The 24,623-nt window shown below is 39.3% G+C and overlaps 1 protein-coding gene across 5 annotated transcripts in view; it reads left to right on the forward strand.

Annotated features, from left to right (window-relative positions):
• The window catches only part of LOC145939600 (uncharacterized), a 405,991-nt gene that overhangs the window by 292,170 nt on the left and 89,198 nt on the right, over positions 1-24,623 (forward strand). For all 5 annotated transcript variants that reach the window (XM_083044035.1, XM_083044036.1, XM_083044040.1 and 2 more), the window contains 3 exons: positions 2,023-2,132; positions 12,654-12,772; positions 19,672-19,969. In XM_083044035.1, the coding sequence (XP_082900161.1) occupies positions 2,023-2,132; positions 12,654-12,772; positions 19,672-19,969 (527 nt within the window). The remainder of the gene's footprint in view (positions 1-2,022; positions 2,133-12,653; positions 12,773-19,671; positions 19,970-24,623) is intronic.

A 24,623-nucleotide genomic window follows, 5' to 3' on the forward strand; every position in this document is an offset into this window, starting at 1 on the left:
ACGAGCATCTTCGATGTTTGCGCTCGTAGTTCGACGACTATATGAGTTTCCGGTAAATACAGCCGCGTCCGTCGAAGCTGATGAAAAGAGACTTGTTTACTCGCAGCTTGCTGATTTTCGAAGTACGACGCGACGTGCCGGCAAAACTCGCAAGCCGAGAAACATCCGCGTAAAGGGCTCCGTATACACAAGCCGGTTTTCAACTAGCAGCTCCCTTTTATCAGCGGGATGGATAAATCCTGTTTGTGCAGGAAAAATACAGCACGAGTTCAATATAATCGATATGATATTGTGAGAAAAGAGAGAAAGAGAGGGGGGGGGGGGAGAATATAAATAAGAATAACTTTGTTATTTTTACAGATTTTTCTCCGTCCGTTTATTTATCTTTTGGTAAAGGAAGAGAAATTCATTTTTAGAAAAAATATGTTATTGCATTGATTTCCAAAGACTCTCGGATTCAGTCGCGAACGAAGAGAATAGAATTTACACGGATATATGAATATACTGTATATCTTAACTTCTTATGTGTACGTTAACTGATTACGTATATCTTCATAATTATTTCGACATGAAATATAGATGCAATATTCCGCGAGCACGATAGAGATTATTTAGGTGCATCTCTCCAGTTGATTTCCCACGACGTACGAAAATTTTTCCGGGGAAAAATCGCTCGTCGACGTTTATCTTTTGCGCACACTGTCCGTGTCATAATTTCGTACTAAGCGAGCCGATCTTTCCTCCAGTCCGCGTTGTGCAAATAGCACACCGAAAGTTCCCCCAGCGCCGTTGCGGCAGCTCTGAAACAATAATTAATTAGCTGCCTCGCAGGTAGGCGAGGCGTGGCAAGGAGAAACGATGATCGCAGGTGTTGCACGTCCGTAACGACGATCCGTAGAGACGTATAAGCATTCCCGACGCTGCAAAGGTAAATTGCAGATGCATGCTACTCTCTATAATCGGAAGCCAGTCTGTGCAAGTCCGATCCTGAATTTATTTGTCGATTAATAATGGTATTTGAGAATTTTTAAAGTGTCTGTTGACTTTTGTCGAACTTATATCTTTAGCCGATTTAGCTGGGATAACAACAAATGTTTGATTAATTATGAAATAATGTTTTTATATTTATATTTTTAATTCACATTTTTTCGCATAATTGCGTTCTACAGCCGAAATTTTTGTAACGCAATATAATTAAGGAATACATTAATGATTTCTATATTATATAATATTGTTATAGATAGTTACGTTGGGATACATTGTAACGTAAAATTAAATAATTTCAATATTATTTAATTATTTAATATTTAGTAATACAATTTTATCCATTCAAATACAAATGAATTATTTCGTTATTATATCCAAACATATAACATTTTTTTATAAATTCTTTAAAACTTTTGGTGATGTTCTTTTATTAAGAAATTATGCCAGCGAAATGAAATATTATATAATGTATTATATTATTGATTTCGATTGAATAAGCTTTCTTCAATATATGAAATAAAAATGTGCGCTCTGATACCATTCAAAAACGGCTATCAGCAAAACAGAGAGACGTTTCTCGTTAAGGAAGCCCATGTAATCCTTGGCGAGAAGCCACCTCGAGATCCATCCCAGGACGCAGTTGGTCCTTTGGATCGATGTTGACGACAAGGCCAATCGACCATTAAGTATATCGCAGGTCGCGCGCAAAAAGAACCGTAGGCAATCAATCTTCCATATGTCGAAGTCTTGTAGACGCTACCTTGCGTCTCTCATGATGACGGGGAGGAAAACAGGGGCGATGTCGGGGGGGGGGGGGAAGAAACGTTGCAGGACGACCAGAATCTTGGGCGTCGTTGACGCAAAAAGTTGTCAGTCCTCGACGATAAAAGAGATAGTCTAGTGTCGGGAGAGGAAACGTTCTCTTGCACTTTGGCAATTCGCGACTAGTCGAGCAACATCGATTTGTCTCCCGACTCGAATCGAACGATCGAGGCGTTACGGTAGTTAACGGAGATTCTATATCTCTGATTTCAGGTAGCAGCGAGGAATCGAGAGCCGGTGGCGGTGATCCTGGGAAACTGGGAGTGAAGAAACCGAGACCGAAGGCCTCCTCGCCGAATAGGCAGGGACCACAGCAGTGTCAGGTGAGTTGCGATTAAAACTGTGAATCGAATTATTTTGAAAAATAAGAATGAAATTCTGAGTATGACGCGTATCTCAGTCAGAAATATAATTCGAGTTTAATAATTGTTTCTACGAAGAAGTCGTTTTTTTTGTAGTCGTTATGACAAAGTAGTAGAATAATATTACTTTAAGTTGTCATTACATAGCCAATTATTTACTAAAATAATAAAATTCTCTACATTTTCTATTTTCTTCTAAAATTATGCTTTTGATGGATTAATATTATTTGCAACGTTCTAATGGATATTTAGAAATATTAATAATTATGATGAAACGATATTGATACTTGTTACACGATCCGTAACAGGTGAACGTTGCGGGATATAATGTCATCCGAATTTCATTCAAATTGGCTTCATCAATAGTATGACTGTTTATGTATGTATTTAAAATGTTTATGCAATTACTATCAATCAAAATATTCAGCTACCGTGACAAGATTGAGCGTACTTTATAACAATTAGCACATACATTTCCTGCAAAACAAGTACTTCCTAATTAATAATTAATTTTGCTCCGCAATTATACAGATGTATATATAAGAAAAAATAGTAACAATTTTCAATGACCTATCCCCCTTGGTGGAAAAAAATTGTGGTCCATTATTAATAATTATTCTGCGCAATGCGTACACTCATTTTGCCGTAATAAAATTATTCAGCTTTAATTATACTGCCATGCCAGGAACATTATTTTTAAATATTCTCTTGTGTACATTCTCTTGTGTAGCTTATTCAAATTACGTGTATTACGTGCATAATGTAACTACGTTCTTGACGAGTACGTCTTTTTTGCTAGTACATTTTAATTAAATCTGGAATCACTCGCGGAAAAATGATGAAAGCGCGTACCGACATTAGATAATTGTCTGTTTATGTTGATTAAAAGTTCTCTGAAATAAAGTTGCTCGCGCGATTCGAAATTTGATCCACGCACCTCTCAACAGCTTTTTAATTTTATTCGCGCAACGAAATTTCATGGCTATAATTAGCTTCTTTATAATCTAATGCATAAAATATAATGGATAATTTGTTGACGGACATTGTATGTAATGTTTCGCGCGTTTAAAGACTCTCTCTCTGGCCTTTTTTTTCTGCTCTATTTTATTCGAACGGTTAGCCTCCTTTCGAGGGCACGCAAGGACAAAGAGCATTTTCACGGGAAAGAACGAGGCGACGGTTCGTTAGCGACCGATCGAGTTAGACGACCACGATCGATGACCACGGGGGTGTGCTCGAAAACCGTAGCGCGATGCCACAAAATTCGTGCTAACCCGCCCCATTCTACCCCGCGTGTTTGCCCCCTATCCATCCCCTTTCGCCTGCGGTCGGAACGAGTCGAAATGGCGCCATCGAACGCTAACGACGCTGACCCATTTTCCGCTCCGCTTTGCGCCGGCGCGCTTGTTGCTGAAAGCCATGACTCGCAGAGATGCACTCGCATCCGTGACGTGAAATCCGGATGAGTTTTCGCACGCAAACCGCATTTTTACGATATGGTCCTTCGAGTTCGCTTTATCTCGATTTGTGTAAGAGTGCCTTCAAATATTTTTTTATGTCCTACTTATTTTCCTTTTCAAACACAACGAATTATATGCAAGCTCGAGTATCAAGCGTGAAGTAGCAACTCGAGAATCCTTTTATTACCTTCGCAGCATGCTTTTGCATTCGTCTGCATATAATCGCGATTTAACATTTTTTTAGTTCACAAGACATATTTAAAGATTAAGCTGAGTGAAATATTGATTAGGTTGTTTTTATATTTATTTTATCTATTTCTTAGTAACTCTTATTTGCAAATTAGATTTTTTTAAAAGCATAAGAAATTCCATAGATATGAAATCGTCTTATCTCGATATATTGTGTATAATAAAATCGTCTATATGAAAATGTACATAAATATATCACATGCGTGCGAATAAGGTAAAGACAAACTTTAATCTCGTCTACGGACTTGAAATTAACGTGACTGCAATTTACTTGTGCGCGACGACAGCATGAAATGGCAGCGTTAGCCTTGATTTCAGCGCGCGCCTCAATTTCCTTCTTCCAAGCCCAACCCCCTTGTGACCCACATTAAGACGCACCGACGACCGGCGCTGAAATGTTGGAGGCGGTTGTCGGCACTGTTTATACACGCGGTACACGCGCCCATGCAAGCGCCGTCGTGGCCGTGTGTGGCGGAAAGGCTGTTGAATATTCAGGCGACGCGAGCCTCGAGCAGGCAGAACAAACAAGGCGCCCTCGTGATGTAACACACGAACGCGATATACCCGTTCCCCTCGTTCCACCGGTTCGCCGTCTGTGCACTCGACCGATTTAGGCGCGCCTCGTAGTGCTATTTAGGAGCTAACCCTTTCAGCACCCGCCACCTTCGCTGATTGATCCGCTTTTCTCTACGTCGTATATCTCGTAGCGTCTGTATCGTTCAAAGGCTTTTGACCGGGGAAAATCGCTTTGCTCACACATGGATTCGTATTCTCGTGTCAAATTTAACGTCTTGATACGTCGGTCTATGTTGCAGGGGATTTTATTTACTCGGTGTATTTAACCTCGACGCGAGATGAGAGAATTATACAGCCATCTTCGACGCTAAACTTGCGACGAGAATACGCGACGTCATGTCTAAGAGGGAATTCTCCTTCAGATCTGCTGTCTTTGCGACTGATCCTTTGCTTCTATCTCCTTCTCCGGGGTTCTTGTTCTTCTCTGTAACGGATTATACGCTACCTCGGGCCATATTCCCTCGTTCATATCCTCCCCACGTGGCGTTACTCCTTGTCGCGCGTGTCTCTTGCTCTTTCATCTTCACTACTTGTTCTCCTTCATCTCTGCCACTTCCTCTGTCGTCCCCTTCTCTTGTCGCTTCGTCTCTTCTCTTTCTCCGGCGCATAAGCCCCCTACAGCCAGGAGCAACCCCTCGTGCGCCTTGTTACGTAATTAAATGACGGTCCGCCTGACTTGTTGACAAGCCTTGTCGATGTATCGAGTTAGCGACGAATTAAGTCCGTCCTCCTCAGCTCGATTATGGCTCTCGGATATCGACGCGATCACCGGGGGGAGAAAAGAGAGGGATAGAGAAAGAGAGAGAGACAGAATGGCTTTTGCAACAGCGCAGCTTCCGTGACGCTAGGTTGTCTCGCCGGAAATAGATCGTTATTCATTAAAGGACGCTCGTGGAATTTTCCTCGTCACGACCGGGCTCTCTGTACCGCCATAATTTATACGCCAATTATCGTGCACGCCATTATGCGCGAGACGGTCGATTAATGCTGCGCGACGCGAGATAAAGTTTTTTAATGCACCCTTATGATCGCTCGCGATGCATCAACGATTTCCATTTTAGCCCTGTTACGTGGCGGCGCAGCCCAGCTTTTCTCATAGATGCCATCATCTCTATACTGGACGCGGCGCCGACGCTGCGTGCTAATTAATAATTCAAACGCAACACGTCGAGCATTTTATACCTTGTATAACAACGCGGCAGATTGCGGATGATGATGATATTGAAAGTTTGAAAATCTGCGGGATGGTGAAGAGAATAATACATGCGATTATTAATCGTTCCGCTGGCAGCTGATAGTAATTCGCGGCAAACGTGAACACGTTTGCATTCGCATGAGATTTAATAAAACCAAAGTCTCCTATTAAGTTTCATACGAGAATTTAATTCGCATTTTAGCATATGTATATATCATCGAAGGGACTATTGTTATTGCAATTATTTAATCCGAAACATTCGTGTAATTGTAAAAGCAAACGGTTTCATATTATTATGAGGCTGATGGAATTGCCGATGAACTCGCAGAGCGTATTGATTTTTCGCTTCGTCGACTGTACATTAAATTATTAATTAATCAGACCAGATCACGGTACATAGAAACTCGGGAAAGTTTTTGTAATAATTTCAATGAGCGAGTGCATTTTCCCGAAAAATATAGGCAAGACGACTAATGGACGACACGCGATAATCTAGAGGCGAGGAATTGATTCAATGGAATTAACTGATTGAATTAAACGAGATTAGATGACTTTGTTACGTTTGCGTTGATTAGACCGCAATTCTTTTTTTCCGATTTAATGTCTTTTTGTTTTTTAATTTCATCTCGCAATCTTTTGATACTACAGCTACGAGAATAATCTGCCAGCAATTATTTTTATTATCATGATTATCGCGAAAAATATAATCTTCAATTAAGATGATTCGAGAAAATCGGTCGATGCAAACCTCAAATTCATGGTATATATGTGCATCGTATATACGTGTGCACATGCTATATCGATTATTGTTCTAAACACAATATGTTGACACAACATTCGCGGGTCGTTAATTAAACCGATTTCAATCCAAGTTGGTGGTAGATCTACGCGCAGCTTATCCCGTTACGTTATAGTTTCTACTCTAGTTCATTGCTCTTGTTGTCGATCCTGCCCTTCACTATTCCGTTACGTTTCTCAACCATATCTCCTTAGTTACGACCAAGATACTTGACTCCGTTCCGCGTCTGACGAAAACTATTCATTACTACTGCGCGCGTTGCGAACTGTATATACTGTGCGAAGAAATTACTACCGTCTATCTTGAATATGATGGATATTGATGACAATATTATATTATCTGATAACGGCAATCTCAATTTATATATACACACATATAAACTCTTTAAAAAGTAAATTGAAATATATGTACATATATATATACACATGTGTGTATATATGTACGTGTATGTTTATGTATGTATGTACATTTTAATCTATGTTTTTGAAGATTTAATTTCATGTGGGTAATATAAAGAAATATTTTATTCTTTAAATATATTTCAAGTTTAAATAAAATTAAATAGTTTTAATTATATTTTAATTATGTTTTGTGTATCTCAATATTTATTGATTTATTGTTGTGGGAAACTTTTGAAGGAAATCTTGAATAGATGTATACTTATATAATGAATATATAATACATATCCATAAAAAATATTTGATTTTAGAGTAATGACAATGATTCTCTCTTAAGTTAAAGATCTCTTTCTCTTTCTCTTTCTGCTCTGCATATAAAGCTTATAATATTTTTTGATTTTAATATTTCTTTTTTTTTGTTCTCGCAAAAGAAGCATTCTGCTAGTCTTGTTATGTCTGTCTTTCGCGAGAAGAATTTGCTGATAAACGAGCGACTCGGTACGGTCGCCCTTCGCAACACAATGAAAATCTCGAGCGGTAACGCGATTTCCTACATTCCATTCTCATCGCCCTTTTCCCTAGACGTGGTCTGTTCGTGCATTACTTGCTCTCGTCCCCGACTCTCAAACGGAAATAATATCCTCCCGCGCCATCATGACGGAGGCTTTGTGTCTTTGCAGCAGCAATGATGGCACACCAAGTCTCTTCTTCTCGTAGGGTCTGCCCTCCTCATTATTTACGGAAGCGCGAGTTTCTCGTCTCCTTAGCGGGTGCTCGTAATAAGATGCACTTCTTTAAAAGATTCGCCTGCCCGGAAGCGACAAATTGCATTCGTCTCGCGGCCTCGTTCCCTCGGGGTTACGCTACCACTTCCAGTCTCTGTTAGAAGAAAACTCGAGACGGGACGCGAACGTGGTTAGTCGGAACAAACGTTAACCGGATGAAACCGCAGATACATCTTACCTACGAGTCACTCGGCGACTGTTCTCTTCAGCGAGCTTCAAATAACCAAGTAATCTCTCGTCTCCTTTTTCTTCCTTGCGATTCTTTCTTTTCACTAGGTGTCGACGCTTCGTGGTTAGATCATTATATTGTGGACGACGCGAATTATGCTATACTATACTGTTTTCTTATGACATTTGTCCCTTTGTACATTTATCTTGAAAAATGTAGTTATAATATTTTTCACACTATAATTGGACGAAAGCTATATATATATTTACGTAATTTTTTTGGATAAGCTTTATATAAACTATTGTATAAATTATTTATTTAAATCAATTATTAAGTCAAGCAAGAACATAGAGATCGAATAGAAACCGCTCTCGAATGAAAAGCTCTGCGAATGTAGTTCTCTGGAAACTTCAGAACAGAGTGTCTTTATCGTCGATATGCGCAATTTCACATTCGACCTCTACCCCGTATTCTCATCTCCGAGTGGAAGCGCGGCCGCGAGATGAACGTGGTTGGCCGGAACGACCGTTAAGCGGATCTGCCGATCGATGAGGAGAGTTGCCGGCTTAAACCACGAATCACCGGTTGCCCCATCGACCACTAGCTAGCTCGGTCCAAGTGTCCTCTGTCTCCCGCGCGCAACTCGTCTCCGACCGAGGTTCCCTCTTAACGAAGTATCAATGTTACCACCCGCGGGATTACGTATTCAGGGCCCACTGTTGGTCGATGTACATTGGCGGCTTCGACCACTGCAGTTGTGAGCCAAGTGGTGGAGGCCACCGAGAGTCGTCGTATGCACGGGATGGTGCGACCGAAAGATCGGGACAGGGTGATCGAGGAGAGGGGAAGGCGGATCGGTAAAGGGAGCGATAGCAGAAAGGCCAAGAGTAATGATGTTTATTTAGCTCTTAAGGAGAAGGACTGCGCCGGGGGTGGAAAATACGGGTTTTGGCACCGGGGATGATGGGTAAGGGACACGAAAGAGCGTGCTTTACTCCATGGTCGTGAGACTCTCTCTCTCTCTCTTGTTCTCTCTGCAGCATCCTCTTTGCACGGATCTTCGTTTCGCTTGCTTTTGCTCTCCCTTTCGTTCGTATATGTTTCGTCGTCTCTCTTTCCTTCTCCATCTTTCTCCACTCTCTCATTCTTATCTCGCCATCTGTCATTTCTATTGCCCTCTCTCCGACTGTTTCTCTCATCTTTTTCCCTGGTCCCGGTCCTCGTCTCGTAAATTGAAACTCCCGTGTGTTGGCGTCCGTGCATCTGGAGCTCCTTAGGAGTTAAGCTACGCAAATTAGATTTTCTGCTTAGGAGCCAGAAGTACGATTCCCCTCCCCCCTTTTCCTTGGCACTGGCCTCTCCTTTCCTTCATCCCCTGGCTTCTGAGAGATCTTCCCGAGACCGTGCGCAAACGTTCCATCTCTCCTCGTGAATATATACGCCTGTCATCCCTATACGTCCCCCAGATGTTCGCGTTTCTGTCACTTCTGGCTTTTTTAATTCCTCTCACTGTAGTTTTCACGTCCTCTTATCTTCTCCCCCAAGCTTTTTCCGCCTCCTCTTATCTCTCTCTCCGCTGGTCTGCTTCGTCTTGGGTCAATATTATCCGCGACGCGTCAGGAACGTCTTAATATCTTCTTCTTTAATCTGGATTTGCTCCAGCGGCGTAAAGTTTTTCTATCTATGATCCGGAAATTTCTTCTGTCACGTTGGAGAGTACTTTTCGTTTTCTCGAGAACGTTCGTTATGTACGCCCCTTACTTCATGAAATGGAATTTGTTGTCTGTTTGCTAAATCCCAGCAAATGTTTGCCGACAGACTGTACCGTTTAAGCTATACGTGGGTCGTCATGGCAACCGTGGCTCATCGTTAAATAGTATCGTTTCGCATGAGCGCTTGCAAGAATTCTGCAGAAAGTTTCACCGGATGTCAACAAGTTTGTTTTTTAACATAAAAGTCAACAAATCTGTTTGCATTCATTTTTGCAATCGGTTTTACAGTTTAATAATATGACAGTTTGTAGAAGATTTTAAAAATAAATAAGTTTTGTTAAAAAAAACTTTTATATTTTCATTATATTTACATTTTGCTTGTAATATTATTGAATCATGTAAAAAAAATATTAGCTAATACCGTAGCTAAATTTTAAGCATCCCTATATTACACCTGAAATTTAGGCACAATGCAACTAAATTAAAATACAATAAAACTAATATTTTTTATCGTAATTAAACATAAAAATATGTCATTTTTTTTGTGACTGTCGAAGAACTAATAGCTTCGAGTTGTGCAGTAAACGCAGTTGATATTCTTCTCTTAAGCTCTTTCGTTAAGCAAGTGCAGATTTCTTTAAGTCAAAAGAAATTTTTCCATCTTCAGATTTCCGATATTTCTTCGGCTTTTTCGTTTCATCGATATCACCGGTGACCCGTGTATCTCGCGTGTCATCCGACGAATGGAAATAGCAGTGAAACGAGCGGCGGAAAAGACTTTTCCGATAATGGAGGCCCGGAATCGTGCCATCGCACGTTCACCGCGTCGTCACGTGGCGCGGCGGCGACGGGAGCAGGTGCATTGGAAATTAATTTCGGCTTAATACCGCGCCGCGTTACGCCGGCACCGCGAATCCTTCGACGTGACGACGAATTCCCGATGCCCTCCCGAGACGTGATATTCCGAATCTCGAACGTTGAATTCCTCGAGCAGGCCATTAGAGCGAGTTTAGCCACATCCTATACTTTTCGCATTATTGATTCTGTTTGCAAAGTACGACCCGATCAATATACATATTTAATCGCTCGATATTTTCCTTCGAATGCTGAGATTTGTATTTTAAGAACTTAATCTCGCAAATCAATTTTGCGATAGCATAAAAGAAAAAAATTTATTTATGGCAAATTATTTGGAATTAACAATCTTACATTAATGAAATTTTAAAACAAATTGTATTAATTGTTTTAATTGGTTTTAAAATTTATGTAAATACTTGAATATTTTTTTTTCCACTCAAAGATTATTTTGCGGAATAATGTCGACAAGATTATCGCAGTTTATTTTATTTCTTTTCAACTGTAACTATACTTTTGCAATGATATCGCTTCGTTGCATTATGCATGGCATTCGGAATAGCCGAGATGCTCGCAATAAAAGAAGCGGAGAAAGCAGAACGAATTTATAACGAATAGAAATGTTAACCGTTTCTATCATTTCGCATATGTACCCGCGGAATTCGCACGATTTTCCACGACGGCAAACTCAACGCCTATTTGTACGAGGCGTTGAATTTTCAGTTGGAACATTGGCCGCGCTCGATTCCTCGGTCTTTGGCTTCCTGAAATAGTTCCTGAAATAGTGCGCGACCCCGGGAGGCGCGTATAATAAACCTAATTTCACATACTTAACGGGCATACCATCTCCGGAACCGGCGGTCGCGCCATGTTAAATCTACGAGTAATTTCTCTACGTACGTAGAGAAGTAACTGCAGTGACACGGCGATCTCTTATTCTTTAATAGGACGGACGATAATAGCCTCATTTATCAGAGAAACATTAATGGCCGCGAAATCTTTGCCATCGGCGCTCCATTTCGATACTTTGGAGCGAGAGTAGCCAATTTAATTCTGTGACATGAAGGTAAAATGGTCTTTAACATCTCTTTATGTTACAGATTGATATTGGTTTTATTCGAGATAATAAACTGGATTTGATCTCATCAAGCTCAAAAAGAACATTTCGCGAAAAAAAAATTTCTTTTAAAACAATATGTTGAATGAAATCCATAATTCATGCAAGACGAATAAGAAATATTTTTGTGGTTTAACAATTCTATCATGTGGCATCACTTTTGGCACACGAATGAAACGGTATAGCCGGATTAAAGTTAATCCATACTAATATCAAATGATTGAAAAGTCGTTTTATAATATAAATATATTTATTGAATTGATATCTTATCTCTTTATTGTAAAGTGATTTTTACTCTGTATATTTCACTATTATGCATTTCAAATTATTTATTAGGATTTTACTTGAGCGTATTTTTAATAATAATAAATGTAGTTTTAATTTTCAATAGACAATATTATTATATGTATAAATATTGAAAGAACTAAATTTGTAAATTTTGTAGAAAAAAATAATTTTTATTTTGAATTATCACACATATAATTAGAGTGTGTATCACAGACATATTTTTTTAACAATATATTTCTCTTTTGAAGCGTTGTCATGTAAATATAGCTAGAGACGTTTTGGATATGTATTTTTAGACGTTTATTTGATGTTATTTATAAACGTTTGACTTGAGATTGGATCTCGGGAGACCTTGCTTTGCGCGAGATAAGAACTACAACACGAGTGTCGTCGAATACGGAAATTGCAAAATTATTCTTGCTGACGTTGCTGGACATAATAATTATGGAACCGTAAACTTGCGAATACGAAGAAGATTCACGTATATATGCGCCGCGCGATATTCACCCGGTATTGTCGTCCTAATGTCTGTCATAAAGCGACGTCCTCGTTTTACGAGGGTCATGCATGCTAATTGAAAATCATGCCACACGCTCCAATTTGTCGCGCGGCTTTAAAACGGAATACGCGCGACTCTCCCTCGCATTTAGCGTCGCTAATAAACTCGGCGAGAAAGAAATGACGCGGAAATTTAGATAATAATCTCGAAGTTTTTGCGATATCGTAATATTCGAGAGAAAGTGATATACAGCTTATTCGGAGGCAAATATATATTATATGTATATAATCGCGCACTGTCGCGATTCGAGAAACATCGCGTGTAATTTTCATCGATTACAATATAGCTGTTAAAACGAGGGCTGTTCCTGTCTGTCGCAGGTCTGCGGGAAGGTGTTCAACAACGCATCGGCGCTCACGAAGCACAAGCTGACGCACAGCGACGAGAGGAAGTACGTGTGCACGATGTGCGGCAAGGCGTTCAAGCGGCAGGACCACTTGTGAGTACAAATTAGATTATTTCTCGTCAAAATATCAGCAAAATATTTACGAATATTTGGTCGAAATTTGTTTTGAATTAAATTCCCCTGACTGATTGCTGTAAGATAATTGACTGTAGCTAGCTATAATTGAGTATCTTAATCTTGGATAGCGAATGTCTTTTCTCATGCGAGACCTGCTATCTATGAGAATCGCAATTTATTCGATTAAATACTATTGATGTCTTTTCGTGTGTAGAGAGAAGCGCATTTCTTTACGCCGAGTTTACATTATTGCAATGTATTTATAATTTAAGTTTATTACTGTTAAAAGTCTATGCTATTACTTGTCTTTCATCTATTCTCGCTTATTTCTGACATTTGCCCTTTCCTTCTTCCACTAATCATGATGGATGGTTACGAATTCCCTATATATTATATAAAACAGAAACGAGAATAACACTCGAGCCAAAGCTCAAAGGAAAATGCTGATGTTCGCGAAACTGAGTCGTTCATTATGTTCATCAAAGTCTCTCGACATTCCACTTCGGCAATAGTGTACCAAGAGATATATATCGGCTTGTGTATATACACGCGAGCATATGTATGTGTGTATATGTGCCTCTCTCTGCCTCCTCTTCTTTACTAGTACGCCCGTAAGAAGCTTCTAAGCTGTCTCGGAGTGCCTTCTTAAGGTCGGTAGTTGGAGAAATTTCTACGCGTAGGTATGCCAAAGTAATCCCTTAGATACTTCCCTGATGTAATGCCTGGTTGTCCGGATATTCGATGGAAGAGCGCGCGCGGAGCTCTTCGTATCGGCACGTACGGGTATTAGAACTTCCATGAATTTACGGCGGTAATACTGATAGAAAAAGCTTCGGAGATATATTTCTCTCTGTACCGCATTACATATTTTTGTCTATTTAAATTAATTTAACGATAAAATACACTTAAGATTAGTAAAAATTTTCAATATTATATATAATATAGAAAAAAAATCGAGTAATCTAGTATTCAGCTATCTTTAAATTAATCATCCAAAGAGTTAGATATTATATATATATATATATATATATATATAAAATTATTAATATTCTTTAATAAAAATTTCATAAATAAAAGCGGAATAAAACCGGATATATAATACATTGAAATGTAATGAAAAACGTCATCTCGTGCGCGAGTTGGGATTTTTACCTTGGAAGCTTCTCGAGACGCGAATGTGGAAAATGGACAGGCGCAATATAGGAATCAGGAACAAGAGGCGAGAAAGAACGGAGCACAAAGAGACGGGCGATGGAGGCGGACTATATATAGAGCGACTAAGGATTCAATTCTTGCCGAGAGAACGGGCGAAGGAATAACGCGGAATCAATAGAGGTCGGTCTCGCGACTCCGTTCTCGGTTCTCGGTCGCTGTAGTGTTGTCCACACGGCGCAGTCGAATGCCAAGTTGAACTTGTATTTTTCCCCGAAAGACGGATTTCGAAATCCTCCCTTGTATCCCCTGCACTCCCCCGTTTCTTTCCCCCGGTCATGCTCGGGATTCGCCGCGGCATCTTCTCGTCCATTCTGCGCGCGCGGACAGTATTTTTCTTTTCTTTACCGTTTCCCCTGGATCCTGGATGTCTCCTCTCGTTCTATTCCCTCGAGCTCGAGCTCGACTACGTCGCATTCAATGTGAGCCGCCGGAAGGGTGCGAGGAATTACTTACATTTCATTGTAAACATTGCGGCCTCTCCGAACTTCTGCCTCTCTTTACCTATTGCACCTCTTCCGTTCCATCGATAAATGATAATAGTATTCAATCAATGTGGATCGTAAAAGGAGATATCCCTCGACTTTAACTTTTGCTGTCTTGAGCTTGACGTTAATTTGTTTTCGCCATTCGGGCGACAATTTCTACGAAGACCTCGCAATAAACCTTAGGTTGAAAGTATTAAACTGTTAGATCGATCAATAGACGAAATATCGTCTACCGGAATGATATCGAAGCGATATTATTTTATTTGCCGTACCTCTGTTTTCTCGTTATACAATTCTTGAGGAGAGTTTATTTTTTAACGTAAATGTTTGTTTGTATACATTTCATCGAACGCCGGACCCTACTCTCTCTCTCGGTCGCTAGAAATTCCTGTATTCCCGTACGGAAGTAAACGAACCGTGCTATACTATCTCATGCGCGAAATCGCGAAGTCTTTGCCCCAGTTCCTGTTTTTCGCCGGAAGCTGCTGCTGTCTCCGTTCCAAATATACTGTGCGCGATCGAGACAGAATTCCTTCTTTACTTTGGTAAACGGGCTGGCTTTTTCGCATCCGGATTTGCATCACAGATATATGGAAAAGGGAACACGTACAATGTTACACTGTTATCCGATAAAACACGTATTGGCAATTTAACGTAATTGTAATATTGTTCGGGCACGATATTCCGTCGAGGCTTCTCATATAATATATATCATATTATGAATTCGCGGGCAAGAGAAGAAGAGGAACAATAATAGCCCGTGTAATAATAGCGCCACGGGCAAAGATTTTACGGAAGCGAAGGAAGAGATCTTTCAGCTGCATTCACCGTCTGAATGGACTTCCAAACTTAATTGAGAACGAGAAAAAGTCGGTACGAAGTCTCCTCACCGTGCTTCATTCTCTTCCTAAGAATTGGCAGACTTGTGCAAGTACAGTTTCCATCGCCTCTCACCTTTTTTGTTCAGATAGGTCTCCCATTGTAGATCTCTCGTTGAAAAAAAATATATTCTTATATATTTTTTTCTATATATATATGTATATATAAATAAGAAAAAATTAATAATACTAAAATATCCGCTATAACACACCAAGGAAGAAAATTTTATTTTTCTCGAGTAATATAATCTATGCGAATGTGTCTTTCTGTGTGCATTATATTTTGAATTGAAAAATTATAGATAATTGCAGTTAATATTTAATGTTATTAATTTTTTTATTTAGACATTTTTTTTATTAAGCGAAAGAGAAGTTTAATTGTATATGAAATAGTAACAGTAATATCTTGATTTAATTACTTAAATTTTTCTATAAAAATAAAAGCCAAATTTTATTTCTTTGATTCTATCTTTAGTAATATTCAAGAGCTGCAAATAATGAATTCAATGTAAAACAATATTTCACAATTGTCAAATTTATTGGTTGGCTTTCGAGGATAATAAAAATGTGATAGTACACGTCTCTAATTTTGTTCGTGAAAACCGATAAATTTCTAACCGATACGACTTTATCAGTTCTTAGATTCTTTATCGACCAAAAGTCATTGTAAGTTTTGCCAGGTACTTTTGATGTAACATACTGCAAATTTCGCATATTTTATATATTTCAAGAAATAAAATTTCTTGACATATTCTTTCAGAATATATATTACATTTAAATATATAGTATATATAACAGATATATTTATATTATTCTTTATTGATTAATTTAACGTTTTTCAATAAGTTTTTAAATATTACATCAAAAGGGAAATTTTATAATACACGATTAAATTATGTAATTTAGTACGAATGTAATTTAGTCCATTAAATACGTTTAATACGAAGTAATAATAATGTAAATAGTGAGCTTGGTTAAAATTGCGTAAATAGATTTCTATGCTTAGTCGACAAAAAAACAAAAGGCAAACAGACACTTTGTCGCTTCTCTATTGCCCGAAAAACTAACGTACTTCCAAAACGATAACTCTGTCGATTTCTTCGGTATCGAACAAGGTGCCATTGTACGCTTCTCGGTGTATTTCTGTTATCGAAGTAAATCCACGTAGTCCCTTTGCTGAGTTGGAACACCGCCGCGCGAAATAAGGAACGGAAGCGCTTACACCTCAAGAAGAATTCTCTTCGAGAGCTTTTCTTCGAACGCGAAGGGAGGTATATACCGTCCGTTTCTTCTTCGTCCGAAAGGGATTTGCGAGGACATCGGAACTAAAGGGAGGAGCGACAACGCGAGCAGCGGAATGGGAAAGCTGGTCCTTCGAGAGACAAAGACTTTCCCTTCCCCTTTTGCTTGTAGCGCCATCGAGATCTTTATTTTTCAGAATGCGTTCGATATTTCGATAATTGCTTCTTTGTGGCCCTCGTCATATGAAGGACTTTCTGTTGCTAACTTTTATAAAAAGAAAACGAGTAAAGTAAAGCAAATAGATTTCTTTGTCGGTAATCTTAAAAGTTTTTAAACTGAAAATTGCGTATTTTATACAATATAAAAAACATAATACATATAATATATAACGTAGGATGTACTTGTTATAATTTATCAAATGTCAGTATCGAGATGACTCATTCAATAATTGGGAGTTAAGAATGATTCAACTTGGATAATGAGAGAGTAAAAGAAATGAATTAAAAAAAGCAAAAATAGGCTTCCTTGTTAGTAGTCTCATTAGACTACCGGGGATCAAGCAGAACTAATCGAAAGTTGATAATTAGTGCTGATTTAATCTTCGTTCTCAGGCAAAATTCTACTCGTTGACGTGAGCCTTTACGAGATCCAATTAAACTTTTATAGAAATTTTTCGTTGTCGATTGCAAGCTCAGATTTATAATAATTAACAATTTTTTTTACTATTATATTTTTTTACACTGTCATATCGCCGCATGTGTAAGACGTTGGATGCGCAAAAAATAAAATATGAGTTTTGTTGCGACTCTGAAAAATAAAGTCGTTGTTGTGAAATCGGGGATTTGTGGAATGGTGATCTTGGATATTTTTACAAGCTCACTTGTTACGTACGGTGAAGTATTTTCTAGTTTCATATTGATTAAATAAAAATACAATAGAGAAAGAAAGAGATAGCGACGAATGCAGCCACGCACAAATTTCGAAACAATACGTTGCTATAACATTCTGTATTACTATTGTTTGTTATTCAGGCAGTCGAGAATCAGATACTTTTATTTTTATGAATCACACAAATAAAATTATTAAATTTATTTTATTGTATTTGTATATATTTTCAATACATATATGTAATATATTTTTTTTCTATAATATTAATTAAATAATTGTTCCAAATTGTTATAAAACTCGTTAATTGATTAGCTACAGCGACTGTCTGAAGTAATAAGATTTACTATATATATTTGCTTTTTTTTCTTTTTTTCTTTAAAAAAAAAAGCAAGAACGATGCACGTGCGGTCGACACGTTCCAGGTGTTTCTGATTATCTCCGAGAATGGAAACTCTGAAAACTCGGAACGGGTCACCTTAAAAGTTCGACAAATTAGCTTTTACAAATTAAACCCTCCCCACGGTCCCAACTTTGCCGGCGGAATTTAAGGGAATCCGTTCGTATATCGATAGACTATAAAACTTCGTCGGATAGAAGTGCCCCCGCATCTCCTGGAAAATTTACTGGAAACGATATCTCCCTTCTATCGGACTCGCCGTACGACTTCTTCGCGCAATCCACTGCAGGGGAGGATTCTCCATCGCGAAGGGACCGACGAAGGATGTCCGCGTTCTCGAGATCTCGTTAAAGTTTCAAGGAACGAGAGACGCGCGCGGCTTCGTTCGAGTACAATGAAGAAATTTAACGTGTCGAGATAATAATTGCATGTATACTAAAAATAGGGTGATTAATCTTAATTTGCAGTTAACTTTAAATTAGATTTTAACGATTGTAATGACAATGGAATAGTATACTTTCATTATATTAAAGAAATGTTAGAAATCTTGCTTTTTGTATATTATACACAGGCATACGCATTCTTGTACATAATTAAGGGAGTAGAAACTCCCATTACAAGCAATTACAAGGCGGGATAATCCTACCTTTCGATCAAGATATCGGATACGTGCGCTGTTATTTTGCTTATCGGATCGATTCTGGTCGCGATTGCAACCATTAACGAACGAGATCGATTACGAAGTCGCGTCAATGATCATGAATCTTATCGAGAACGCGTATAATCCGGCATCGTGAAATTGCGCAACTTGTTGCACGCCGGACGCACCCTCGGATTTCCACGCCTTTTTCTAACGCTTCTCGATAACGTACATAGAGAATGGCCGTACCCCATTTCCAGAACGTATCTCGGGCAAGGAAGAAACCTTCCGAGTGATCTCTACACGGGCGCGTTAACCGCACGTTTTGCCCTGTCGATGTCGGCTGGAATATGTCGGGCAAATGGAGCAGATAAGTCTTTAAGCGGCGAGCCGGCGGCTGTAAGGGCAGCACACTGGGGATGAGTTTAGATGTTTGTCCTAGATAAAACGCGAGAGGGAATCGTGTCCTCCGACGGTATATGAGATTTCCGTCCGTCGGGCTAGATCGCCGATATAGATAGGCGGCATAATCGGGTCGACATAATTTCGGGTCGGGCACTAAAGAGCAGGTGTATGATTAGATCTCTGCGCCCATCGAACATCCGCGAACGTTATATAGCATGTCGTCCGAGACGTTCTTATGATTAATCCGGGATGAGAGAGGAATTGGAATGGGAGAACGCGTGGGATACTAGAGGAATAATTCAACTTCAGTGATACTTTCTGTGACTGAAATGATACAGTCGATTTATATTCTGGAAATGCCAGTGGGCGCGAGTAATTTTCCGCCGAAATAGACAATGGATTTGAAAAGTTAAATTCGTGGAGTAAAATTAGAAATGTGACAAACGCATAAATGTAAATAATATCAATCGTAAAAATTGTCACAAAATCATTTTTACCATAAGCTTCTATTTGAATAAAAAGTAAGAGAAATACAGAGATAAATTCTCTGAGATCTCCTCTTAATTTTTATTTCACAATATATTGATAAGTTTGTTTTTTACGACGAAATAAACAGCGTAGAATAAAAATAATGCACATTCGCTTCTGCTTCGACAAACGTAAAAAATAAATAAGGTGGGTCTATTCTTTCATAAATTAATAAATAAATTTTTTTTTGATTGCAGGAACGGACACATGTTGACGCATCGAAATAAGAAGCCGTACGAGTGCAAAGCCGAAGGATGCGGCAAGTCTTATTGCGACGCGAGGAGCCTGAGGAGACATACGGAGAATCATCATGCTGGCAGCAAAGTTAATGAGAGCGTCAGTCCCAGCAGTCCTACAACCGGGCCTCACACGCCTAACACCCCCGGAAGTAATCCAAGCACACCGAGCACACCCGGTGCAACGTCCACGACAAATGGACACGCAGCCTTGAAGCAGCTCCTCGCCAGTGAACCCGCGCAAACGCAACAACAAAAGGTGAGTAAACTGTTCTTTTAATCGTTCTTTTCAGTCATTGATACTTGGACCAATTTCGAGAAGAATCTTTGTCATTTAGCATTTTCAAATTATATCATTAATGAGATTTATTTACAATATAATATAATTATAATATAATATAATTATAGTATGATATATAATTAAAAATATAAAACTTTTAATTTTTTTATTACGAAGTTTGTTGCATTTTTTAATTATTTAATTGCATGTAACTGTTATATTAAGCTAGCGAGCCAAATTGATGACAATCTAACTTTTAATTTATTTCGTGACGCGAAACGACGGATTTGAGCCTCTCATTCTTATTGTTTTTCTTGATTCGCTAGCTCAATGCTCTAACCGCACTGTATATTTCACGATTGAATTTTCTCGAAATTGGTCTGGAATTGCTGCGTCCGATGGGTTTAAGGGCTTACAGAGCGAACCTTTCAAACAGTCGGTCAATGTGCGTCGAACACGAGTCCGCAAAGACGTAAGAGGATTAGACAGCTTCTTCGCGATTGCCGGGCATGTCGCGCGACTTGTAACTAGAACGCCATTAATTTCTTTATCATTTAATTTGTCGATCTCTGTCGGTCGGATTTGTTCCGTTCGAGTTCGCTATTCCGGGTTTCCGAAGTAGGGACTGCGAAATAAAATTTTCAGAATCAAGATGATAATTCCACTGATGATAATTACTCACGAAGATTGTTAATTAGAATTTGAGCCACAAGTTGCCCAGGTTGTTGAGCGATATGGAGCGGAAAGTTTCGACCTCTTTCTCGAAAAGCGCGTTCCTTCTTCCTTTTATCTTCTCGCTGCGGATTTAATTTTATAGCTTACTAGCTTTCGGTAACTTTTATTACCCGCAATGTTCCCGTCTACCGAATGTAATGCACGGCGATAACGAACTTCAGATTACTATCTCGCCAATTACTACGATCATTACTCGGACCTCGCGGTAGTTTAACTTCTTTGCAACTCCGATGAGCTTAATTTTCATCGGCCGCAAAGGTTGAATGGAGTTGCTTCTTTGGACTTTTACTGGTATAAATTATATCTGGAGAGGGCCTCTTCAAAATAACTATCTTGCATCAACGAACAAATTATTTTTCGTTTATAAAAAAAAAGGTATAAGTAAGAAATTCTGTCGCCAAGTCGAACATATGATATATTTTACGATAAAAAACATATTTTTTATACGTGCAATATATTTTTGCATTATTTCGAATCGCTTGATAATAATCTGACATTGATTGCTACACAGTTGAAAAATTTGTGTTAAATTTAACAAATATCACCTGTCCCAAACGGTCCACAGAAATTTTTGTGTTAATTTAACATAATACGGATATGTTAAATGGTAACACGAATATTGTGTTAATATTTTAACATAAAATAAATGCAAACTTCAAATAAACTTAAAATAAATTTTGTGTAAAATTAACATAGTTTTAATGTAAAAATTAACTTGAAAAATTGTTAATTTAACATTTTATCACCCCCACTTATATTATAAAGTAAAATTAACATTTTTTTCTGTAAATTTTAACAGATAAATCTTGTCACTAATAATACGGAACATATTTATTGTGTAAAATTAAAAATAGATATACATTGTGTTATTTTTACACTTTTTTTTAGTTGTTTTAATAATTTAACATTTGAGTCCAATTAACATAACAGCAATATGTTAAATTAACACATGAATGTGTTAAATATTTAACACAAAAATTTTAACGGGGACCGTTTTTAACAAGAAAACACAAATTTTCCAACTGTGTAGTATCGGATTCGCTTTCCGACAGCATTTTCCGGATGGTGCCATGTCAGTCTTTTGAACGTGATAAAACACAGACGCGATCGTTACTCTCATCAGGTCTGTAAATGTCACATTTGTGCGCAGCGTCGTCGTGGCTTTAAACGTCGAAAGAAAGTCGTTAGTCCCAATTCCAGCCGCCGCAATTAAAGGACGCGAAGCGGAAATCTCGCGCGCCCCCCGTCAGAGAAAAGCTCTTCTTACTCAGCTCGATCCTTCTTTCTTTCTTTATTTCTTTCTCTCTTTCTTGGCCGCCTTTACCATCTTTCTGCCGATTCGACCGGCACGTAGGTTAGTAGCTCGCTGGTAAAGTTTATTGGCTGCGACCCTTGACCACGTAGAACCGAGGTGGCTGCACCCTGGCGAATCATTGTCGGGCGATAAAAGGGCGCGCGAGAAAACGAACCGTCCGTGAGGAATCGGAAGGAAAGCCCCAAAAGTGAGGCCACTCTTCGTCTTTTCCTGCCTTGCTCTTTGCCCTTCTACGGCGCCCTGTCAGAGCTGGTGGAAATTAGTTCTCGGCCGTAGAGCACAGAATTATTGCCGCTTTCAAAGTCGCTCGTTGCGCTTACATTCGAAGGCGAAGAGAAAAGCGCCCGTGTTCGAGGAGAGAAGGAGGAAGGCAAAGAGAGCAGGAAAGAGAATAAACTATACCAATACATATATATGTATATGTGCGAACGATGTGCTTCCATTGTGTGCGTTGCGCGAAGAAGGTAGGAGGGTAGTTAAACCGAGACTACGAATCTACGATATTGAGTTAGAAGTAAGACGGGCCGGTGCTGAAGTGGGGGCTAATAAAATTTGATGATCGGGAACTTCGTAATGAGAATGAGACGCGGAAAGGAGGTAGATTCGAGGGAGAGAAGCAGAGAGAAAGAGAGAGAGAAAGATGGAAGCGGTCGACTATGAAAACTTCTCAGACGTAGCGGCCTCGCGATTTATGATATTTCATCGGACAGCCACGGAGTCCGGAGAGTAATCTTTTGTAGTCATTAATTTTCTTTCGCTACGTCTCGTCGTAAGTTGCAGCCACCTTTGTCGGAAATGGCGCAGCTGCGGATATTTATGAATTTGCTTCCGACATGTGAAATTTAATCAACGCCGCAGATGCCGCGTTAATTACTCATCGTAGCGTTATTGCGTGTTAAATCTGCTCGAATATTCTCCGCGACGTCAATCCTCGATCGCTCGAAACGTTTGTAGCGAACGTATTTCAGGATATCTCAAGATTTCGTCAAAGTTTAAATTAATTCAATATTTTTTAAATCCAAAAAACGCGTCTTAGATAGTTGTAATTTTTTTTAAAACATTTTTAACGAGATTTCATAATCGAAGAATTGCATACGTATTACGTTTCACATATTTTTATTTAACATGCACGTACTCTTCAAATTAATTTTCATTGATCTCTATATTTAATATAAATAAAATTTAATTAAAAAAATAATCGATACTATCATGGCGCAACTTCGAAAAAGGTATCGTAAGATTGCGCATCGAATGAACGGAGAAGTCACCTTGCGCCTCCCCGACAGTCCCGAGCTTATACGCCTCGTTCGAGTAGGTAACTTCGCGTACGTGCCGCATTTAGGATTCCGCCGAGGGTGCCCGCCATAAACTCGTCAGGGCACAATCGCGCGTGCGAAAGTAGAACCACGAAGCGCAAGAAGTAGGAAAATACGAGAGTGAAGGAACGCGTGTGGCAGACGAGAGAGAAGAACGAGGTAGAGTAAGATGGGGACGAAAGAAGTTGGCGGATGAGGGTTTATATACTGGGATGTGAGAGAGAGGAGAGAGGCAAAGAGTGGCTTTCCGATGCGCGAGCAAGCTCGCGATTTTCCCGTCACGTAGAGATGCGAGCCCGCCTAGACGGCGACGACGACGATCAAATTTGTTCGGGAATTCGAAATCGCTGGGACGGAACGATGGGTTGGGAATAAAGTGTGTGCGGCAGTCGAGTGTGTTCGCGTCGCGCCCTAGGAACCTTTCAGCAGGTTCGCCGCGAGCGAGCGATGGAAGAGGAAGAGTGATTCGACATCAAAAGGTGTCTATCGGTCGTTCAACCGACTTCGGTTCGCGCTTGCCGGGTCGCGTCTGGAAATCACGGTTATCGCCCCGGAAAATCACTATCTCGCTCCGGAGCTATGCATTAAGTCGAGGGATGCGGCGAGAGAGGAATTTCTTCTTTTAAATATACTGCAAAGTCTCATTGTTTAATTCTACGTTTCGCGCGAGCCTCGGGAATTCTGCGATGCACGAATCATCTCCGTCGTTGTTTCGCGAATTAATTCGATATATCGTGGAATTTATTTATTCCGGAAGTAAATTAAAAATTTGATATTGAGATTTTTCCTTCTCGAAATTTAAAGCGATGTAATCTCTGCGATATAAATCTGTAAATGTGTCGATATTTGCATCACTGACTGTAAGCAACCATCTCCATTTTTTTTTTTTTTTTTAATATTGAATTAAATAGAAAAAAACGATTTATCTTACTCGTTTATCATCGGCGAATTGCGAAAAATTGAATCCGCGCGCAACTAGTCTTGCATAACGTGACAAAAATGTCGATTTCGCAGATTTATTTTATACTTTTTTCCCACCCTTTCAAAATATGAATGTATGCGAAAGTATTCATCCGTATATTCGTGGCCAATTACCAGGCACACTGCCACCGGCGTGATTTTCAGTTGTGCAAATATTTGCCCCTGCGGGAATTACGGAATTTAATCTTGATGATATCGTTCTCGTGAATTTTCCGACAGATCTTTGACGAGCGGTAATGACGTCAAAGAATCGTGGAATTTCAAATCTCGCACGAAATATTCTCGC

This window comes from Prenolepis imparis, unplaced genomic scaffold, assembly GCF_030444845.1.
Source record: "Prenolepis imparis isolate NDT839.2.m4 unplaced genomic scaffold, iyPreImpa1.0 SCAF_8, whole genome shotgun sequence".
Classification (NCBI taxonomy): Eukaryota; Metazoa; Arthropoda; class Insecta; order Hymenoptera; family Formicidae; genus Prenolepis; species Prenolepis imparis.